General features: G+C 44.0%; 1 protein-coding gene across 1 annotated transcript in view; it reads left to right on the top strand.

Annotated features, from left to right (window-relative positions):
* Positions 1-3359: 3359 nt before the first annotated feature.
* Positions 3360-19745, top strand: part of PIK3R2 (phosphoinositide-3-kinase regulatory subunit 2) — an 18365-nt gene continuing 1979 nt past the window's right edge. The window contains 16 exon segments of the mRNA XM_083594512.1: positions 3360-3455; positions 6467-7114; positions 9844-9936; positions 10471-10527; positions 10623-10757; positions 11949-12153; positions 12951-13036; positions 13711-13819; positions 14011-14109; positions 15634-15814; positions 16661-16786; positions 17841-17955; positions 17958-17982; positions 18678-18774; positions 18776-18855; positions 19125-19196. Coding sequence (XP_083450638.1) covers positions 6796-7114; positions 9844-9936; positions 10471-10527; positions 10623-10757; positions 11949-12153; positions 12951-13036; positions 13711-13819; positions 14011-14109; positions 15634-15814; positions 16661-16786; positions 17841-17955; positions 17958-17982; positions 18678-18774; positions 18776-18855; positions 19125-19196 — 1799 coding nt within the window. The 5' untranslated portion in view covers positions 3360-3455; positions 6467-6795.

Here is a 19745-nt window from a genome sequence, read left to right as displayed (position 1 = left end):
GAAGGGGGACCCCAGGGGCGTTGCCCAAGGAAGAGGGGGTCCGCTGTGCCCGTCGCAAGGGGCAGCAGCCGCAAACAGAGGCATTTCCTGATGTTGGACCCCAATTTTCCTGATTGTTTAGCCATGCTGGCATTACCCTAATATTCCCAACCCTGACCGGCAGCAGCTCTGCAGATTTTGCTCAGCCAATCTCCCAGCTGGAGATGCCAATGGTAAGAACTGAACCCGGAACCTTCTGCAGGAAGAACTGATATTTCCCCCCTCTCTTGTGCCGCAGCCCCTCTGTTACTAATAAAGTTTCTAGACCTCATGGAGGAGAGGGAATCCATTGAGCTCTACCCTGGCAGGCAGGCAGGGGTCTTTTTGGGGACCTTCTCTGCCATGTTTAATCCCAAAATGTCAAGTTTCTAGTCCTCGTCGGCCGTATTTGCTTCCTGCAAAAAAGCAATTTAATTTGGGGCCCGAAAGCAAGAAGATCTTGCAAGGATTCGGACATGCAGGGAGATTTCTGGAAGCAAGGCCAATTCAGGACAAAGCCTCCTTAATAGATACAGCTTGGCTCGCTTTCCCGATCTGGGGCAATGCTGCGTTTGAGGGGTGCTGCCCCCTTTTCCGCTGAGCGGGGACCCCAGACTCCTTCCCTACAAGCCCCCACAAGGTATAGATATATATCCGGTCCCCCGTTAAACTGCTTCCCCGTTAAACTTTGCCCTGGTTACTTATGGTGTCCTCAACTTTCCCATCTGCGAAATGGGCTCCCTGAATTTAACCCTTGAGGAACTTAGCAATTTTTTTTTATGGTGGCAACAGAAAGTTTGGGGGCTGCTCAGCTCTTGCACACGGTTTTTCGGATTTGGAAATTTGGGGGTGGGGTTGGGGAACCCCTCCTCGGTTTGCTGTACGGAAAACGGTCTCTGGAAGCCCGTTTTTGGGAAGGAAAATAAAGTAAGTTATGAAGGAACAAGAAGAAATAGGTGTCTTTTTTTATTCCGAGATGGATTAGGGGGAAGGATGGGAAATTGGGGTCTGGGTTGCAAAACAACCCCCCAAAAATGCATTTTTGCGGGGTGGGAGAAAGGGGAGGGGATGATTCGCACCCAAAGCGCTAAGGGGAAGATTTTGGAGAAATGATGCAAAATGATATTTTGGAAAACTGGGAGAAGGGGCTTCGGAGTTTGGAAAAAATGCAATTAAGAGGCGATTCGCTTAATTTTCGTTTTATTTCTATGCCCCTTTATATTTTAAGGGGGTTATATTCCCAAAGTTTGCAAGCCTTCATAACAGCATCGAATGCAACCTTGCAGAAAATGGCAGATATAAAATAGGCGTTCAAAGCAATATAATTAACAAAAAAAAAAAACCCCAAAATATCGGCGATTTCAAAATAGGAAGTACAGAATATTATTATTATTAATAATAATTGGGTTTTTTAAAAATATTTTTATTAAGTACAAATTAGAAAACATACATATTTACAACAAAAGAAAATACAAAAGAAAAAGATACATATAACCAAGAGAATATTTTGTCTCTTTTCGTATTTACAGTTATTTATACCTCTGTAAAATCCTATTCACAATAAAGGAATGAAATGAAAGAGAAGATATAAGAAAAAGAAAAAAAGGAACAAAGAAAAGATAAAGAAGTAAAAGAAAAAGATCATAGGTGAAAATTTTCACCACATATATATATATATATATATATATAAATAATAATAATTGATCGAATTCCAAATACGGTACATTCACTCCCCTATTTATTTGTTAATTCATATCCGCTTACAGGAATTAATTTATTTTTACACCTATTATTTCTTATAGAGAGGAATCTCTTTTTTTAATTTATTATACACATATATATATAAAAAGCAAAACAAATTGTATAGAAACATTGTGCATATAAAACACATACATAACATTTCATTCATGTATACGGTATATTCATTGTTTTATACATATAAAGTATCAATCATATTTACTTTATATATGATTTTATATTAGAGAAAAATTAAATAAGGACACATCGGTGATTTCAGGACGTTATATAGGAAGTGCAGAATATTATTAATAATAAGAATAACTGATCGAGTTCCAAATACATTCACGCCCCTATTTATTTGTTAATCCATATCTGCTTATAGGAATTAATTTATTTTTCCACCTATTATTTCTTATAGAGAGGAATTCCTATTTATTTATTTATTATATATATAGCAAAACAAATTGTATAGAAACATTGTACATATAAAACTTCATTGACATATATATTCATTATTTTATACATACAAAGTATCAATCATAGTCACTTTATATATAATTTTATATTAGATAAAAATTAAATAAAGACGTAAATATGTTTCATTGTTTCATATCTATCAGCAAATGGCTTCAAATGAACCCAAAAACGTTTCCTGGAAGTATGAACCTTCCATGACGTCACGGCAAGCGCTCGGCCTTTTCCGGAGGGACTCGCTTCGAGGCCTCGGCAAGTTCCGTAGCTTGTCGGCAGCACTCGGCTCTTTCCGTCGACCGAGGGAACCTAGAGGGCTCTCGGCTCTTTCCGGAACCCCCTGCGTGCGCGTCACTTCCGCCCGGCGTTCGGGCTTCTTCGTACCGAGAGAAGCCCGTAGAGGAAAAGAGCTAAAGCAAAGCAACGCGAATTCCGGTTGTATGTCCACACTCTCTCCACGTCCTCTAGCAATATTGGCTTTTGCTTATTGATTTAGTGTTGCTTCTTAAATCTGCATTGTTATTTGCTTCCTAAATTTGCATATTTTAATTGCTTTTTTTCCCAGATTAATTTGGCCCACGTTGCAACGGCTGCCACTCTTTCCAAGAACTGAGTTCCCCCAATGTAGTTGCGCTGCTTTGACCTGGGAGGAAAAGGAGGGTATAAAAGAAAGAAGGAAGGGAATGAATCAATAAACGAAGGTTTCCTGCATTGCAATAATAATAATAATAATTGTAAAGGGTATAAATAAAATGAATCATAATCAATAATAACTATTATCAGTCCCCCCCCCAAAAAAACACTTTTGACTCGAGAAAATCACCATTTTATAGATCAAATCGGAGGAAAGAAACACAAGAAATGGGGAAAAGGCACAGAAAAAAGCAAAAGATTCGTTTTTTAAAAATAATAGGAGTAGAAAGAGATAATCAATGTTTTATATTTGCTGTTAGCCGCCCTGAGCCCGGTTTTTAAAGGGCGGGGTATAAATAAAAAATTATATTCTTCTTCTTCTATTCTTCTTATATTCTTCTTATATTCTTCTTATTCTAGTCCAGGCCGAAAAGAACCCTGCCGTGTCGCCTCGCCCACAAATCCGCCCACCCTCTTTGGCCTCCGACCCCCTTCGGGCCTTTCCGCCGCCGCTCGGCCCTTTCCGCCTCTCCCGGGGCTTTCCGCTGGCTGCAGCGGCGCTGGACAGGAACGGATCGCTCGGCGGGCGAGAGGTGGGTGCAGGCCGGACCCCCCCAGTGGGTGCTTTATTTTTTGGGGGGTGGGGGGCAGATTGCATTGCATTGCACCCCTCCCCACAGCTCACCCCAATTGCACACCCCCTCCCAACCCAGAAGAGCCTTGCAATTTTATTTTTAATTTTATTTGGGGGGAGGGATTTGCAACATGCAAAATAATTAGGGGTGGGGGAGACTTTAAAAAATAGCAATATTTTAATTGCAATCGCTGCAAACCGCCCCTTGCATTTTGCACAACTCTCTTGCTGCTTTTGCAGGGGGGTGTAGTTTAAAAAATGAAGCATTTAAAGGGGTTTTTTGGGGGGGGCGGGACGTGAGCATTTATTTGGGGGGGGGGTTAATAAAAAGCTGCTGCATATATGGAATTTGGAGGCAGTGCAGAACTCCCTCTTATTTGATTTGGGGGGGTTGCGTGTGTTAAAAACCAAGGCCCATTTTTTTGGTGGGGGGGGGTTTGCAACCAGGAATGTTGCCGCATATATATATATATATATATATATATAAAATTTCTTGCAAATCTCATCCCATGTGGATATTTCTCCTTTTTTTTGGAGGGGGGGTCCCTCTTTAGTGCATTTCTCTCCCTCCAGCCTAAAAAAAATAGCTTATTGCTAATTCGAATCATCAGCTTGCAAGTTTGGCAACAAATGTTTTCCAAAGGGGGGTGTCTGTCACTTGCAGCCCATTCTGTAGCCATGCACCCCTTCTGCTTCTTTTTTGGGGGGCCTTGTGATCCACTGGATCCCCCCCCCGAACTTCCTCCAAACCCCACTTCATCGCAATTTCCCTTTGCATTCTCAAGTTTTTCCTCCCTGGGGGAACGGAGGAGGAAATTTCTCTTGTTTTAATTTCTTTTTTAATAACAATTGAGCTTTATTTTTTAAGTTGCCAAAATTACATACATGAGGATATATACACAGTTTGTGTGTATATGTATATTTATATGCGTGTGTGTATTTTTACGTTTATAAATAAAATTAAAGCTTTCCTCGTGAGCCCCTAGCAGGAGACGATAGACTCTTTTTGCTTCCTTCCTTGGGGTGCTGTTGACCGTGGGCCTGATCCAACAGCCGCTGGGCTCTTATAATATAAATATTATATATAAATCTATAATAAATTAATAGATTTATTAGGGTTCCCATATGGAGCCTCCATGGACAGAGCCAGTCTACCTTAGAAGGCTATTCTGCTTGGGGGCCAAGCCAGGAACCTGAACTCGGGCCCTGACCCAGCTGCTGCCCTTCCCCTCTCACATCTGGAGGGCTAAATTATTATTATTATTATCATCATTTATTATTATTATTATTATTATTATTATTATTATTATTATTATTATTTTGCCCCAGCCACTCTGGGCGGCTTCCAACCCGCACAAAATTAACAACGAAATATCAAACGTTAAAAATAACGACCGGCTCCTATATCTATGTAAAAAGTCGCAGCGACTTTAAAATAAATAACTTATACCAAAGAAAGCAATATGAGGCCGCGCATTAGAATCCAATCGCTAACATTAAACCACCAGCAAGTAATTAATTAGACAGTTGGCGCTTGTCGCAAGCGTCATATAATCGAGAAAAATAGCAGCGTTGCATAAAATGCAATCCTGCAAAACGACGTGAAAGGGTTAAATTAAGAAACGAAGACGCACTAATTATTATTATTATTTTTATTTATGTGTTTATACCCCCTCCGACCGGCTAGGTTTCCGCAGCCACTCTCAGTGGCTTCCGGCAAAATATTAAAAAATACAATAATTCCGTCAGATATGAAAAGCTTCCCTAAACATATTCAAAACAAAACGAAACAAAAATAAATTCGAAAATCCCGCTTTGCTAGAGCGCTTTCAAGGCGCTAGTCCTCAGCGACGGGCGTTGCAGCGGGGTCAGACTGGATGACCCCTGGAACCCCCTCCCAGCCTTACATTTCCTCCCTTCCCTCCCTCTTTCCTCTCGCTCCTCCTCTTCGTAATCTCGCACCCGGAAGGAAATTTCCCCCATCTTTTTCTTCCGACTCCGGAGAAAAAAATCCCTTTTCTCTCTGACTCTCTTGTCGCCCCCCCCTCCCTGCTCTGGACCCCCCCTTTTCCCGGACCCCCAAACCTGACTCTTGCCTCCATCTACCTTACTCTGGGGAAAGAGCCAGGATCCTGTCCGCCCCCCCAACCGAAGACAGGAAAGGATGTGGGGCGGGAGAGAGCCGTAAATCTCAATTTTATTTTTTAAGTAAGCAGAATTTTTTGGGGGGTGTTGGAAAAACGGGGTGGGGGGCAGCTTGGGAGAAGAGGAATCGTGCCCACCCGTGGGTGCCCCTGCTGCTGGATCGGGGCCAGGCTTTGGGGCGGGAGGAGGAGTCAGAGAGCCATTTTTTGGTGGTTTTATATCCTGGTTCTGTTCTGAGACTCCCCAGATATAGGGCAGTATATAAATTCATAATAATAATAATAATAATAATAAAGATGATGGAACTTCCAGCTGCAGGGACAGTCTACCTGGGTTCCTGGCTTTTGGCCGGACTTTTCTCTGTAAATTGGATTTCCCTATTCCACAATTGTTCCCATGCTTCTGTATCTATATTATATCGATGGTGCAATGGATTTTACCCGCTCACCATTTATTATTATGGCATTGACTGCTGCTGCTTTGCGGGGCAAACCCAGCCAGATGGGTGAGGAAAAAAGAATATATTATTATTATTATTATTATTATTATTATTATTATTATTATTGAATAATTCTCTCTGCTTTCCCCCAGATGGGTGAGGAATAAAGAATATATTATTATTATTATTAATTGAATAATCCTCTCTTCCCCCCCCCCCGGATGGGTGAGGAATAAAGAATATATTATTATTATTATTATTATTATTATTATTATTAAATTGAACAATTCTCTCTCCTTTCCCCCAGATGGGTGAGGAATAAAGTATATATTATTATTATTATTAATTGAATAATTCTCTCTCCTTTCCCCCCTCTGCTTTCCCAGGGTCCCCATCCTGCGCATCGGAAACACCCGCCCCCCCCCGGAAAAACCCCGCTCGGCCTCCGCCGCTCCCCCCGCCTCCCCGGATTATGCTGGTCGCTCCCTCCCTCTGCTCCATCGTCTGGCTGAGTCGCGGGTTCAAGTTGCGGGAGCGCGGCTGCACTTAAGGCGCTGGCCTGGCGTTGCCCCCACCCCACGGACGCCGCCCGGCGCCTCCTCACTCCGACCCCCAGACCCGACCCATGCGGAGCCCCCCGGGAGCGTAGCAGCGAGAGGGTCCTTTCCTCATCCCTCCGCGGAGCGCTTTCCTCCGCTCGCTCCTCCCCGAAGGCATGGGCAGCGCCGACGGCTTTCAGTACCGGGCCTTGTACCCGTACCGGAAGGAGCGGGAGGCCGACATTGACCTGCTGCCCGGAGACACCCTGGTGGTCAGCAAGGGGGCGCTGCAGGCGCTGGGGTTCAAGGAGGGCGATGAGCAGACCCCCCACCAGATCGGCTGGATCCTGGGGGTCAACGAGAGGACCAAGCAGAAGGGCGACTTCCCCGGGACCTACGTGGAGTACGTGGGGCCGGTCAAGATCCCCCTGCCGCCCCACCGGCCCCGGGGGATAAGGCCCCTGCCGGCCGCGCCAGCCTCAAAAGAGGAAGCAGGTGAGGTGCGGGGATGACGAGCGCGGCGAGCAGGGCAGATAAAAATCTACTCTTATGTTTTTCATTTTTTTAATAAAAAAAATCGGATTTAAAAAAAATTAAAATTGGATTTTAAAAAACTATTAAATTGGATATTAAAAAAATAAATTAGATTTTTAAACATTTAAATCGGATTTTTGAACATTTAAATCGGATTTTTAAACATTTAAATCGGATTTCTAAACATTTAAATCGGATTTTTAAACATTTAAATCGGATTTTTAAAATAAAATGCTTACGGAGGAAAAGCCTTTCTAAAGATTTTCTGTTTGAGGGACTTCCGGGTTGGCGCCATCGCCGAATGGCGGACTCCCTCCGAGCTCCGGAGGGAGCCGGCTCGGCAGGGGCTGGGTTTTACCGCACCGGCGATGCGGGGACCCTTAGAAACCACGGCCACGGGGGCCGTGGACTTGGAGACTCGGCTAGCACCGCTAGCGCCCTCCCGACTCGTGAAGGAGCCTTTTTAAAGGCTACGGATCGGGTGCCGGGGAGAAGCGTGGTGCTTTGAGTCCTCTGCCATCCCTGCCGAGCGAAGCCGCATGCCATCCGGCGGAGAGCGCTGACTTCTTCCATTGAGAATTTGGACTTTTAACAACAACCCGTGAGTAAATTGGAAATCGGGTTTAAAAGAAGAAAAATTTTTGGGATTTGAGACGAGCGGGGGGGGATCTAAAAAGGAAGTCAGTCCCCCTCCCTATTGTAGACATTTTAAAACAAGGATTGGGAAGCCAAGGCCCAAAAAGAACGGTATCTTTGCTAAATTAAGAATTCCATGATGGGAAAGTACAAGAATTGTGCTGGAGGAAGAATTGAAGGAGAAGGAAAATGCACCCCCCTCCCTGGGAACCGGGGCGATTGAGGAGTGAGCCTGGTGAAAAGAGCCGGTGATTTTGACAGCTGTCAAAGTAGCTGTCAAAGTCGGAATATTAAAGAGGATTTTATTACAAGGACCTTGCTGGTCAAATTTGTTACAACTTGATATAATTTGTTAAGACTTGAATACAAAATGGCGAAAATACGGAGAACAATCGGATTTTTGGAAACAAAGTTACAACAACCCCCCTAGAGGAGTTTCGGGACATTACAAAGATGGGCGTAAGCCGGGAAAAATACAACACTCCGGAATTTCACAGAACTGGTTATCTCCTGGGAAAGCTGCAAAACGGAAACTGAATCTTGTCTACAGGGTGTTTAGACTAAAAGGAGACAACAGAATACCTTACTGAAGAAGGAAGGGACTGAACGCAAGTTTTTGTTCCTGAATAACAACAACCCATGTAGAGTTACTAAACTTCTGAATAAGAAAGTTTTAGCAGCGGAACAAGAGGAAGCTGGACTATAACCTTGAAAGAACAATGGGGGGAATTTTATAATTTGACATTTTTAAAGATTTAGGAATTAATTTTTAAAGAAAGTAATCCTAGAAATGGGAAATAATTCTGCAAGGAGTTGGGGGAAAAATGGGATTGATGGACTTAAGATTTCCAGGCTGGAAACATAGATTGGAGGATAAGGGAAATTAAACCGGGGAAGGGGAGGGAGAATTAGAATCCAAAGGCTTGCAACTATTTTCTGAATTGGTTTTCTTTTTTCTAATATATTTTTTATTTTTTTATACTTTTATTCTGTGTGCTTTTACTTTAATGGGAAAAAAGGGGGACATTGTGGAAAGAAAAGGGGGTGGGCTATGGGGAGAGATCTTTTGCTTTTTTTTTATCAAGGGTGTTGCATAAGGTTTGTATAAATTTAAATTTGAACAATGGGGTATATAAATTGTGCTTTAAATCAGAAATAGAACTTGTGGAAACAACAATATGAAAGGGGAATACAGTAGGGGTGGGGGAAGGGGGGAGTCCCAGAAAGTGGATGTTTGAAAATAAGGTTCTGAATGTATCTTCATAATTTCTTTTCTTCTCTTTCTGTATTTTGGAAACTTCAATAAATATTATTTAAAAAAAAAAAATAAAGATTTTCTGTTTGAGTTACGTTGTAGCACAAAGGCTACAATCAGGAAGTAAGGATTTGTTTAAAGTTTTTCACATGTGCTAAAACTGAGTCTAAGTTACTGTTTTTTAATCGGTTAAGAAAAAGGGATACATATGTTATAATGTTACTGCTTTAGTTAAACAAATTGTTTAAATTGTTATTAAGGAAATGATTGGTTTTCTCCCATAGCAGAAAAGTTGTCCAAATATAAACTTAACTTATTAAACCTCACGATAATTTCTATGTATTTCTAAGAGTAGAACCAAATCAGTAATTTCAGGACTGAAAACGACGCTGAAAATCCATTATTCCAAAAAGGAAACCTTAATTTGGTTGTCAATACTAAGATGATTTCGGAAAGGCTGAGCCTTTCTGTAAAAAAATTCATTTAAACCAAGTCTTACAGACTAGCGATTTAAATGGTGATTTAAGTTGATTTGATTTAAATGAAACCCAACCTGGTGATTTAAATGGTGATTTAAGTTGATTTGATTTAAATGAAACCCAACCTGGTGATTTAAATGGTGATTTATATTGATTTAATTGAAATGAAACCCACCCTTTTTGGTTGAGATTTCCCGCATTGCCGGGGGGGGGGTTGGACTAGATGACCGCTGGGGTTCCCCCTCCATTTCAAGGGGTCTCTCTCTCTCGCCCCCCAAATTGACTGTCTTCTCCACCACCCCCCATTTCTCCCCCCCCAGGCTTGGCGCTCCCCGAACTCTCTGAGCAGTTTGCTCCCCCCGAGGTGGCACCCCCCCTGCTGTGCAGGCTGGTGGACGCCATTGAGAAGAAAGGTGAGCAGAACGGGGCGGAGGGGGGGGGCTGGAGGGCGTGTGTTTTTTGGCGGGGCGCTAGTCCTCATGGAAAGGCTTCCGGTGGATTTGGGGAGGGTCTCTCATTCCCTTTCCTTACGTTTTTATCCCTTTTTTTTAATAATAGGGGGGGTTTTCAAAGGTGCGCCTCGACTCCCGGTTCTGGGAAAGAGACAGGACACCAATAAACGATGATGATGATGATGATAATTAACAGCCAGATGGGAGAGTTATAAATAAATAAATAAACAAATAAATAAATAAATAAATATTATTATTATTACAGCTGGATGGGAGGGTTATAAAGAAATTATTATTATTATTATTATTATTATTATTATTATTATTAGTTGAGCAAGGGGTTGGCGGGAACCCAGGGGGAGCATTTTAAAGGAAAGCTTTTTAATTGACTTCTTTTCCCCGTGGAGAGTCGTAGGGGTTTTGCTGTGGGTGGCGCTGGGGGTCCCTTCGCCCCTCGAGACCCCCAAGTCGACCGGCTGTGTGTTTTCCCCTTAGGGCTGGACAGCGCATCTCTCTATCGGACGTCCTGCTCAGAGCTGAGGCTGGGAGCTGGTGAGTGGTGGGCTGATAGGGTGCAATATTGCATTATTATTATTATTATTATTATTATTATTATTATTATTATTATTATTATTTTCTCCCCCCAGACTGGGCTGTGTCTGGCGACTTGGACGCCTTCGATGCCCCGTCTCTGGGAGAGGCTCTCAAGGGGTACCTGCAAGACCTGCCCACCCCGGTGGTCCCGCCCGGACTCGGGTGCGAAATACTGCGCATCCTCCAGGGTGAGGCGTATTCTCATTTTCACAAATATTTTGGGGGCTGTGTGTGTATATATACAGTGGTACAATGATTCCCAAACTTCATCCGTCCCCCCAAAATAGGGGGCATTTTATAGACAGAAAAATGCGGTAATCCGTTCCGGAAATTCGATTCCAAAACCAAGGCGTTCCAAAACCAAGGCGTTCCAAAACCAAGGCGTTCCAAAACCAAGGCGCACTTCTTTCCCATAGAAATTCGTGCAAAACGGATTAATCCGTTCCAGACTTTTAAAAGCAACCCCTAAAACGGCCATTTAACGTGAATTTTACTATCTAATGAGACCATCGATCCGTAAAATGAAAGCAATAATCAATGTACTGTATCATAAAATAAATAAGGCAGTATTGTAGATGATCAAAAATACAATTTTTTTCTTTACCTGAGCTGATGATGGTCATTGTTTGGATGGGGGGCTTTTATCCATTTCCGCAGCCACACAATCAATCAATCAATCAGTAGCTGAACTGGGTTAACAAAAGTTAACCGAAAAAGCCTCAAAAATGCAAAATAAAGAGCAAAAGCGCCAAACTTGATCCGTTCCGGAAGTCCGTTTGACTTGCAAAATGTTCAGAAACCAAGGCTCAATTTTGGACATTATTTTTTAAGGAAAAAACCTCGCACGCAGGAAGAATGGAATAAATTTAATGATTATTTAGTTAAATTTGATAAGTTAAACTAACTGGAAATAGCTTGCAGATACTTAGGATTTTATTTATGTTAAGTGATGAATTAATATGTTTAATTCTATAAGGTGACGATTTAAGGATGTTGATGTTTAAGTTAAATTTCATAAAAATTGGGATTTGGAAAAACGTTCAAAGGACATGCAATGAAATTCAACCAAGTGGAAGCGAGGAAGTCGCTCAACAAAGTTAATAACTGTAATTTTAAACAAAACGATGATTTATGCTTGTTTGTCTTGTGTGTTTGTTTGTTTATAATATTGTGAAAACCAATAAAAAAAATTTGGGGGGGGAAAACCTTGCACATGGAAAAATACGGCAAGTTTGATCACCAAGGTACCCCTGAGCGCGTGCAGAGTGCCTCGGTTCTCCTGGACCCAGGACGTTTGGGGGGGCGCTCCTTTGAGCCCCCTGAACCTTTCTCTTCTTTTATTTTTTTGGAAATTAACCCCCTCCTTTCCTTTTTTGCAGACGCCCCCCCTCCGGACTCTGGCCGGCAGCATCTCCTGTCTCTCCTGGCGCCGCCGGCCATGCCCCTGGCACACCTGCTGACGCTGCAGTTCCTCCTGCGCCACTGGGCCAAGGTGGCCGAGCAGGCCGAGAGCAACGGGCTGGGGCCCCGGGCCCTGGGGGAGCTCTTCGGGGGCCTGGTCCTGCGCGGGGCGCCGGCCCCCAGGTGGGTCAGAACCCGGGACCCCTCTCTGGACATCCGCTCTGTTCTGGTTTATTCCGCCCTGAGACCTCCGGGTAGAGGGCGCTTAATTTTTATTATTAATATTATTATTATTATTATTCATAGCAGCAGTAGCAGTAACAGGGTGGTTTTGATTTAAATCGAATTGATTTAAATTTAAATCACATTAATTTAAATCAAATTAAATCAAATTGATTTAAGTCACAATTTAAATCACTAGTCAGTAAGACTTGATTAATAATAATAATATAATAATAGCTAGTAGTAGTAACAGGGTGGATTTGACTTAAATCGAATAGATTTAAATTTAAATCAGATGAATTTAAATCAAATTAAATCAAATTGAGTTAAGTCACAATTTAAATCACTAGTCAGTAAGGCTTGATTTATAACAGCAACTAGTAGTAGTAGTAACAGGGTGGATTTGATTTAAATCGAATTGATCACGATCTAAATCACTAGTCAGTAAGCCTTGATTAAAATCTTCTTTTTATTTACGGAAAGGTTCAGCCTTGCTGACGTCCTCTTAATATTTGCAACTAGAGGAAGGTTTCGTTTTTGGAATCCTAAATTACAGTTTTATCAAAAATTACTGATTTTTTAGCAAATAAGGATAATCGAGTCGTCCAGGGATTTTGCAAATGGAACCAGAGTCGAGCCACAGCCGATGCCCGTAGTCCCGTTAAATAGTAATAATAATAATAATCTTATTATTCAGTTAATCACGGCATGTGTGGGGATTATTAAGGGGGTAACCCTGGCTCTTTTCTGCCCCCCAGCGCCGAGGGGACCCCGGATTTCTCTGCCCTTTTCCTGGAGCTGCTCCTGGAGGCGAAAGACCCCGAGGCTGATTTGCCCCCGCCGGGTGAGAATTGGGACCTGGTTCTGGGTGCGAGTGGTGGTGGGGGGAGACGGGTTCTGATCTTGGGGTCTGGGCATAGAAAGGGGGGGCTGCATGGGCGGGACCAGAATAGGGGGCGGCGACCTGCCTTTCCGTCAAGTCAGATGGGGAGCCTCCAGCGGTCATCTAGCCCAACCCGCTCCAAGCGAGGGCGAGTTTATTCCGCGGAAATATTGACGTCTTTATTTTCCCGTTCATTTTATCTTTAATTTTATATTACTTTTTTTTTAGATAGATAATACTTTATTCGGCTATAAGCCCACAAGGTAAAACCAATCAATAAATAAAATAGCATTTTACATTCTAAAATATCAACTAAAATATTTCAATATATTACTTATTTTATTTGTTTTATATTTGATTATTTTATATTTTTTTATTCTATTTATTTTATATTTTTATTATTTATTTTATATTATATTTTATATTATTTATGCTATTTATACTATTTATTTTATATTTATTTTATTTTATATTTTATAGTATTTATTTTATTTATTTTATATTATTTTTATATTATTTTTATTTTTTATATTATATTTTATATTGATTTAATTAATTAATTAGGTGGGGGCGGGAGAGGAAATGGCCCTCAGGCTTTTCTTAACCCCCCCCCAATTCCCCCTTTCTCTTTCTAGCCCTGCCCCCCAAACCCCCCAAACCCAAGCCGGCAGCCTCCGCCCCCCTGGCCAACGGGAACGGCACGACCCTCCAGGACGCCGAGTGGTACTGGGGCGACATTTCCAGGTAAAACAGGGGGCTGGGGGCGGTATTATTGCATTTTAATATTTTTAATATTGAATATTGCGTTTTAATCTTTTGCTGGCGGCTGGGGAGACCCAGCCAAGATGGGCGGTGTAGAAATAATAAGTTACGATGACAAATGCAAATAAAGAATCAGCATATAAATGCAAATAAATAATCCTCGTCTCCCCCAGGGAGGAAGTGAACGAGAAGCTCAGGGACACTCCAGACGGGACCTTCCTGGTCCGGGACGCATCCAGCAAAATCCAGGGCGAATACACACTGACGCTCAGGTGAGTCCAGCCCCCCAGTTTTTTTGGGGGGGATGAGGCAAAAACTGCCCTCCAGGTTTTGCAAAAGGTGGGGGGAGAAAGGCATTGTTAACCTGTGGAACTCCCTGCCACTTGACGGTCGTTAATTTGGCTTCCAAAGAGGATCTGGCAAATTGATGGAGGGGAACGAGGAAACCAGACTTCTGAATGCCAGTGCTGGAAATATTATTTTCTCCTGGGATTCCCATGTTGCCAGCATCCTCCTTTGCAAAACATCTAAATAAAATTTTGTGTTTTCCGTATCTTCTTTTTGGGACTTTGCAGAAAATTTTTAAAAAGCAACTTTGGCCAAAAAACTCCCCGAACGATTACAGAATTTAAAAGCTCAAGACAAGATAAAATGCTGTAGAATCACGTTTTTGTATCATTTATCGCTGTTCATCTCCCAGGAAGGAAACTGACCTGTAGGAATCGCCACTTGGGAAAACGAGATAATGGATGTATTTTTGTAAACTAAGAATTCTTTAATAAAAATATATTTAAAAGAAAGGAAGGGAAAAGAAAGAATCAAGGAAGGAAAGGGAGAAAGGGAGGAGAGAAAAAAAGAGAGAGAGAGAGAGAGAGAGAGAGAGAGAGAGAGAGAAGGAAGGAAAGAAAGAAAGAAAGAGAGGAAAGAAGGAAGGAAGGAAGGAAGGAAGGAAGGAAGGAAGGAAGGAAGGAAGGAAAGAGAAAGGAAGGGAAGGAAGGAAGGGGAAAGAGAGAGAAAGAAAGAAAAGAAAAGAAAGAGAAAGAAAGAAAGAGAGAGAAGGAAGGAAGGTGAGAGAAGGAAGGAAGGAGGGAAGGAAGGAAGGAAGGAAGGAAGGAAAGAAAGAAAGAAAGAAAGAAAGAAAGAAAGAAAGAAAAAGAGAGAGAGAAAGAGAGAAGGAAGGAAACAAGAAAAAGAAAAAAAGAAAGAGAGAGAGGGAAAAAAGGAAGGAAGGAAGGAAGGAAGGAAGGAAGGAAGGAAGGAAGGAAGGAAAGAAAGAGAAAGGAAGGAAGGAAGGAAGGAAAGAAAGAAAGAGAAAGGAAGGGAAGGAAGGAAGGGGAAAGAGAGAGAAAGAAAGAAAAGAAAAGAAAGAGAAAGAAAGAAAGAGAGAGAAGGAAGGAAGGTGAGAGAAGGAAGGAAGGAAGGAAGGAAGGAGGGAGGAAGGAAGGAAGGAAGGAAGGAAGGAAGGAAGGAAGGAAGGAAGGAAGGAAGAAAGAAAGAAAGAAAGGAAAGAAAGAAAGAGAAAGAAAGAAAAGAGAGAGGAGAAAGAGAGAAGGAAGGAAGGAAGGAAACAAGAAAAAGAAAAAAAGAAAGAGAGAGAGGGAAAAAAGGAAGGAAGGAAGGAAGGAAGGAAAGAAAGAAAAAGGGAAGGGAAGGGAAGGTACCCTTCTGACTTGAAAGTATCCCGTCGGCCGATTAAATTCTATCACCTATTACGCGAGTCCCGGGTGCGAATCCTGCTCTGTCGTGTTTGTCTGGCCCCGTGCCTGACGTCCGTCTCTTCTTCCTCCTCCTCGCAGGAAAGGCGGGAACAACAAGCTGATCAAGATCTTCCACCGCGAAGGGAAGTACGGCTTCTCGGAGCCGCTGACCTTTGGCTCGGTGGTGGAGCTGATCACCCACTACCGGCACGAGTCCCTGGCCCAGTACAACGCCAAGCTGGACACCCGCCTCCTCTACCCCATCTCCAAGTACCAGCAGGTGGGGCAGGGAGATCATTATGATGAAGATTATTATTATTATCATTATTGAAACAAGGGGGAGCCCCCCCAAAGGCAGGGTGGGTCCTCCGGTCCAGTTTCCAGCAGAAAACAAGAAATCCAGGTAGACTGCGCCTGCAGCTGGAGGTTCCATCATCATCATTTTATTATTATTATTATTATTTAAGAAACAATGGCCAGACCAGTTTCCAGCAAGAAGCCAGGTAGACTGCGGCTGCAGCTGGAGGTTCCTCTATTATTATTTAAGAAACAATGGGGAGCCCCCCCAAAGGCAGGGTGGGTCCTCCGGTCCAGTTTCCATCAAAAAAAAGCTAGAAATCCAGGTAGACTGTGACTGCAGGTTCCATTATTATTATTAATATTATTATTATTATTATTATTATTATTATTATTATTATTATTATTTAAAAAAACAAAACCAAGAAATCCAGGTAGACTGTGACTGCAGCTGGAGGTTCCAATAATAATAATAATAATAATAATAATAATAATAATAATAATAATAATAATATACTGCCCTATGCCCAGAGGTCTCAGGGCCCAGCATCCTCTTTCCACAGGGGCCAGAAAGCTGCCCCACCGCAAAAAGCCGCAAGCGGGATCCGAGTTCGAGAGCATCGCAGTTGATTGATCGATTAGATTTGTATACTTCTGTGCTTCCCGGCCATCGGCACGAAGGCGGCCCGCCCACCTCCTTCCTCGGAGGTCCCCAGGCGGAGTTTGGAGGGCTGCCGGCCTGGGTTTTTCGACCTGGGGTTCCTGCGTCCGGGCGGGTTGGGATGGATGACCCCTGGGGGTCCCACCATGTCCCGCTTCTCCTTGGCAGGACCAAGTGGTGAAGGAAGACAGCGTGGAGGCCGTCGGGGAGCAGCTGAAAGTCTACCACCAGCAGTACCAAGACAAGAGCCGGGAGTATGACCTGCTCTACGAGGAATACACCCGCACCTCCCAGGTGAGCCGGACTCGGGCAGGCAGCTGCACTTGCAGGGCCGAGCCGGACCCAGGTTTCGCACCCGGGACACGCTGCTGCAAAGCTGGCTTGCTCTGAACCTTCAGTTTCTAGTCCTCGTTGTTACGAACTCTGCTCAATAGGAGCCCTGCACCCTTGGTATTGCCCCACACGGGCTGGCAGGCAGCCTCACTTGCAGTTGCTCTTAAGTTTAAGTTTCTAGTCCTCAGTGAGTACTCTGCTCACTAGGAGCCTGCAAGAAGCTGCCTTGCACCCTTGGTATTGCCCACACAGGCTGGCAGCTGCCTCTGGCAGGCAGCCGCACTTGCGGGGCCGAGCTGGACCCGAGTTTCGCACCCGGGACACGCTGCTGCAAAGCTGGCTTGCTCTGAACCGTCAACTTCTAGTCCTCAGTGTTACGAACTCTGATAAATAGGAGCCCTGCACCCTTGGTATTGCCCACACGGGCTGGCAGGCAGCCTCACTTGCGGTTGCTCTTAAGTTTCTAGTGCTCAATGTGATCTTCTCAATAGGAGCCTGCAAGAAGCTGCCTTGCGCCCTTGGTATTGCCCACACGGGCTGGCAGGCAGCCTCCCTTGCGCTTGCTCTGAACCTTAAGTTTCTAGTCCTCAATGTGAAACTCTGCTCAATAGGAGCCCTGCGCCCTTGATATTGCCCACACGGGCTGGCAGGCAACCTCCCTTGCAGTTGCTCTTAAGTTTCTAGTCCTCAGCGTGAACTCTGCTCAATAGGAGCCCTGTGTCCTTGCTATTGCCCACACGGGCTGGCAGCTGCCTCTGGCAGGCAGCCTCCCTTGCAGTTGCTCTGAACCTTAAGTTTCTAGTCCTCTATGTGGCCGGCTTGAATGTGAGGTGCCAAGGGGGGCCCTCTGCATTCCAAGCAGCTGCACCACCCCTGAGCCAAGTTTCTGGTCCTCATGGAGGCTGCCTTGAATGGCCAAGGGGACCTTCTGGATTCCAAGCAGCTGTCCTGCCCAGACGCACAGTTAGACGAATCCAAGTTTCTCACGGCCCCCTCTCTCTTTCTCGCCCCCCAGGAGCTTCAGATGAAGCGGACGGCCATTGAGGCCTTCAACGAGACCATCAAGATCTTTGAGGAGCAGTGCCAGACGCAGGAGAAGTGCAGCCGCGATTACATTGAGCGCTTCCGCAGGGAGGGAATGACAAGGAGATCCAGCGGTGAGCGCCCACGGGTGCCCCCCAGGCGGAGGGCAGGAGGGCGGAGGGAGCGCGTGATCTTTGAGCCCGACCTCGCCGCGGGGTTGGGCTAGATGGCCGCTGGAGGGCCCCTTCCAGCTCTTATGAAAACTCCCAGCCTTGGCAAGGATTATTTGTGAGATTTTGGAATTATAATATATCATGATATATATTTTATATATATATATATAATGATTATCCTGCAAGAACCGGTTATTATTATTATTAATTTAACGGGACCACAAGCATCAGCTATGGCTCAATTCTGGTTCCATTTGCAAAATCCCTTTATTACTGTTAATATATACATAATGACTATTCTGCAATCACTGTTGTTATTACTATGTATTATCATAATTACTATTATATAATTATCCTGCAAGCTCTGGTTATTATTACTATTATTAAGAATAATATTCTTGCAAGCACTGGCTGGTTTTTATTATTATTATTATTATTATTATTATTATTATTATTATTATTCCGGCCGAAAGCTAGGAACCCAGGTAGACTGCGTGTGCAGCTGGAGGTTCCATTATTATTATTAATTATTATTATTATTATTACATATCATGCTTATCCTGCAAGCCACCCCCAGATCTTCGGATGAGTTTGATAAATTTATACGTTTTAAAATGACTTTTATCATTTCTACCCCGCCTGCCCGTCCGGCTCAGAATCCTGATGAACTCAGAGAAGCTGAAATCTCGCGTTGCCGAAATCCACGACAGCAAAATGCAGCTGGAGGAGGACCTGAAGCAGCAGGCGTCCGAAAAACCGGGAGATTGACAAGCGCATGAACAGCCTCAAGCCGGATCTCCTGCAACTGCGGAAACTGCGCGACCAATACTTGGTGTGAGTGCGAGGGCCCTGGCCGCCTAGTGGTTAGAGCACCCGCTTCAGGCAGACCCGGGTTCAACCCCTCCTCTCCAAACCAGCCTCTCTTTTTTTTTGCCCGTAACCATGAGGACTAGCGCCTTGCTTTGTCTCCCAAGGCTCGACCCAGGTTCGAATTCTCCCGCTCGGCCACTCGGGCCGGGCTGAGATTCGAATCCGCCACCGGGTGGAACAAGGGGCGAAGCTCGTCCTATGAGGGGGTCCTGATTTTTCCCCTCTCCCCCCAGGTGGCTGACCCAAAAGGGGACGCGGCAGAAGCAGATCAACGAGTGGCTGGGGATCAAGAACGAGACAGAGGAGTAAGTTTAATTTCTTGCAGCTTCTCTCTTCCCTTCCTTCCTTCTCTTCCTTTCCTTCCTTCCTTCCTTCCTCCCTTCTTTCCTTTCTTTCCTTCCTTCTCTGTCCTTTCTTCCTTCCTTCCTTCTATTCCTTCTATTCCTTCCTTCCTTTCCTTCCTTCCTTCCATCTTTCCTTCTTTCTCTTTCTTTCTTTCCTTCCTTCCTTCCTTCCTTCCTTCCTCCCTTCTTTCCTTTTCTTTCCTTCCTTCCTTCTATTCCTTCCTTCCCTTTCTTCCTTCCTTCCTTCCTTCCTTCCTTCCTTCCTTCCTTCCTTCCTTCTTTCCTTCCTTCTTTCCTTCCTTCTTCCTTCCTTCTATTCCTTTCCTTCCTTCCTTCCTTCCTTCCTTCCTTCCTTCCTTCCTTCCTTCCTTCTTTCCTTCCTTCTATTCCTTCCTTCCTTCCTTCCTTCCTTCTTTCCTTCCTTCTATTCCTTCCTTCCTTCCTTCCTTCCTTCCTTCCTTCCTTCCTTCCTTCCCTTTCTTTCTTCCTTCCTTCCTTCCTTCCTTCCTT

The sequence above is a fragment of the Podarcis filfolensis genome, assembly GCF_964270895.1.
Source record: "Podarcis filfolensis genome assembly, chromosome: 18".
In the NCBI taxonomy this organism is placed as follows: domain Eukaryota; kingdom Metazoa; phylum Chordata; class Lepidosauria; order Squamata; family Lacertidae; genus Podarcis; species Podarcis filfolensis.
The sequence above is the reverse complement of the archived record's forward strand: the minus strand, read 5'-3'. Positions and strand labels throughout refer to the sequence as shown.